The 3,202-nt window shown below is 32.2% G+C and overlaps 1 protein-coding gene across 1 annotated transcript in view; it reads right to left on the bottom strand.

Annotated features, from left to right (window-relative positions):
• LOC116847179 (cytochrome P450 4C1-like) overlaps nucleotides 1-3,202 on the bottom strand; it is a 35,237-nt gene that overhangs the window by 8,453 nt on the left and 23,582 nt on the right. The window contains exon 13 of the mRNA XM_032821904.1: nucleotides 1,405-1,512. Coding sequence (XP_032677795.1) covers nucleotides 1,405-1,512 — 108 coding nt within the window. The remainder of the gene's footprint in view (nucleotides 1-1,404; nucleotides 1,513-3,202) is intronic.

The following is a 3,202-nucleotide window of genomic DNA, read 5'->3' as shown; positions in this document are numbered from 1 at the left end:
TGATTAGCTCATCTTATTTATTTATTTTTATCTTCTCTATTTTATTTAATAACTCGAAATTTTACGTGGTCGTTTAAAAAAAGATATTAAATCCGTTATACATATATCCTGATCTATTCTAGCTATATATTAGCTCTTGTATGGCACGAGTCAGACACCCTGTGTGAGTGTGTGTGTGTGTGTGTGTGCGCGTGTGATGTGTATGTGTACTCTCTCTCTCTCCCTCTCTCTCTCTCTCTCTCTCTCTCTCTCTCTATATATATATATATATATATATATATATATATAGAGAGAGAGAGAGAGAGAGAGAGAGAGAATAATATGAAACAAATAATTTTTCTTTAAAGTCGATTATTTTGCACATAATAAGAAAAAATGTTCCGAATAAAAGGTATTTGTTTTTATCCTTACTTTCACATAAAATAAAAAATGAGAGTTTCCATTAAAAAAAATATAACTAATTTTTATTTAACCTATAGTAACACTATAGGGTGCAGTTCCGAGAAGCACAAACCTTCGATTCAGCTGGTTTTTTATGGAAAGCTTCTCCCCCACAAAAACATGCACGTTACACCCGCGTGGAATCCACGTGATTTCGTGGATTCCACGTGAACTCTACGTGGATTCGACGTGAATTCGACGTACGTTTTTGTGGGGTCCTTAGCTTCAAAATGAAAATCCTTGAAGGATTTTTGCCGACAACACCTTCCACTCGCGCTCAAAGTTCAAACTTTGTGTCCGCTGTTTCTTCGCGCGTTTGCACATATAGGCGCGTGCCTAAACCTAAACTATTATGTTATGTTACTTGCAACAATGTGTTACGTCCAATTGCATACGCATGCATGTACACACACATACATACCCTGTTTGCCCGCTCGTAGTTGATGCGCATATTCCTCTTATATACACACACACACACACACACCCTGCTTGCTTAAGAGGAACATACGCATCAACTGCGAGCGGGTCAAAGTCAAAGTTTGAACTTTGAGCGCGGGTGAATGGCGAACGGAGTGTTGTCAGCAAAAATCTTTCAAGAGTTTTCATTTTGGAGCTAAACAGAAGCTTTCCACAAAAAACCAGCTGAATCGGAGGTTTGTGCCTTTCGGAACTTTATCCACACTATCTATTGTGTAAGTGATAATGTCATCTTATATTTCTTTTAATACTAAACAAATCTTGCTAATAACTTTTTTTATGTGATGCATATTTATATTTGTTATTAATATTATAAATAATTTATCTTATATATATATATATATATATATATATATATATATATATATATATGCTATATATGTATGTTTTTTTATGTCGTTATATATCTAGTCTTATATATCTTATATATCTATCTTATATATCTTATATATCTGTCGTTTTATATCTTTCTTTGCATTTAAGTACCTCGAGATCATTTGGATGACGGATAGATATCCAGGCCTCAGAGAAATACCATAGTTTATAAATGGGATAATATTTATCTGCTCGAGCATGCAAGTACAACCACATTTTCTCTGTAAAACATTCAAATATATAATTACGTTCTTTAAGGCGCGACACCGACTGATGGCTTGGTAAGCTACCTGTATAAAAAAATTAATGCTTTTCGAGTTACCTCCATCACCAATCTTTAAAATATAGTTGCTGTACTTTGTAAATTTATATAGAAATATATCTCCATAATCTCCGTGACATTTACACTCATACATGATTTTATAACATATTATCAGTTTCGAAGCTCGAAAATTGATCGTTGATTGGTACATACATGGAAATATGTAAGATAAAATGTAGCTTTCACAGTTAACAAAATCATGTAAGTTTATTACCATGTACAACTTTATGTACATTTTCATAAATGTTATAGCATTTACGAAATCATTTACACAATCGAGGATCGTGTGACAAACGCTTAACTATGCAAAATTTGGTCCAGATCAGTTAAATAGTTTAGAAGTGTATAGAAAACATACAGAGACACGTAGTCATTCTATTCTATATATATATATATATATATATATATATATATATATATATATACATGTATATGTATATATATACACACACAAGGTGTCCTAAGCCCTCTTCCGCAATTTTTGTGAAAAAGTAGAACGGATTAAGATGACGAAGTGTGTTATCGTGTGCTTGTACATTAAGTCAAATTGAACAAAAAAACCTTTTATTATTTTTCAAGTAACTATAGAATTTTAATTATTAATGAAGGAAAATTGTAATATAAATATTTGTGTACGCGATAATACACAAATTTTCTTTAATTAATATTTAAAAATCTATGTGGTCATTTACAAAATGGTAGGGGACTTCTTGTTTAGTTTAACTTAATGTGGAAGTATACAAGCAGACGATAACACTATAGTTCATGTACCATATCGCGCGTGATTATACACTAATTCTCTTTAATTAATATCTCGAGATTTATTGCAAATATCGCAAAGCGCACTTTGTGTTTGGAGGACTTTTATGTTCACCTCAATCTATTCTACATTCCTACAGAAATTGAAGACGAGACTCTGGAACACACTGTATATATAAAAATTTATTTTATATATATTTTATAATTAATGATAACACAACAGCACAATGATGAAACACACATATAAAGAATTTTTGCTTACCTGGTGAAGTTGGTATTTGCAATATATTGCCAAAAATCGGAGTGGTTTTCGGTCCCGGTATTTGATTGATCAATCTTCCAGCTCTTGAATGATGTGCATAATAATTAAAAACAAACGCAATAATTACTGTAATAATAAATGACAAAAATATAGTAACAATCATTTCGTAACAACAAACGGCAACAGCGATTCAGATGTTTATAACGTAACTCGACGTCTCGTCGGTAGAGAATGAACTCTGATCAGGAGAATGCATGCATTCTGGTCATGCATTGATGTATGCGGATATCGACAATACTCTTGCAAATGTCACGTTTAGTGTATAAAGGTGATTGATAAGTACGTATTTTGCAACTGTTATTGCTCTTGAAGATATCACTTATCAATATACACGATGTCCGAGAATATTTGTGCCACCGCTTGTGAGAGAATAGAATATATTAAGATGAACAACAAGTCTTATATCGTTTTACAATACTCGCAAAAATCATCAAGATATTAATTTTAAAACATTGAATAAAAAAGGGGAAGAGAGAGAGAGAGAGAGAAAGAGAGAGAGAGAGAGA

Source organism: Odontomachus brunneus, unplaced genomic scaffold (assembly GCF_010583005.1).
Source record: "Odontomachus brunneus isolate Ranch 3 - 2012 unplaced genomic scaffold, Obru_v1 Obru_scaffold_075, whole genome shotgun sequence".
NCBI classification, from domain to species: Eukaryota; Metazoa; Arthropoda; class Insecta; order Hymenoptera; family Formicidae; genus Odontomachus; species Odontomachus brunneus.
Note: the sequence above shows the minus strand (reverse complement) of the source record. Positions and strands in the feature narration are given on the sequence as shown.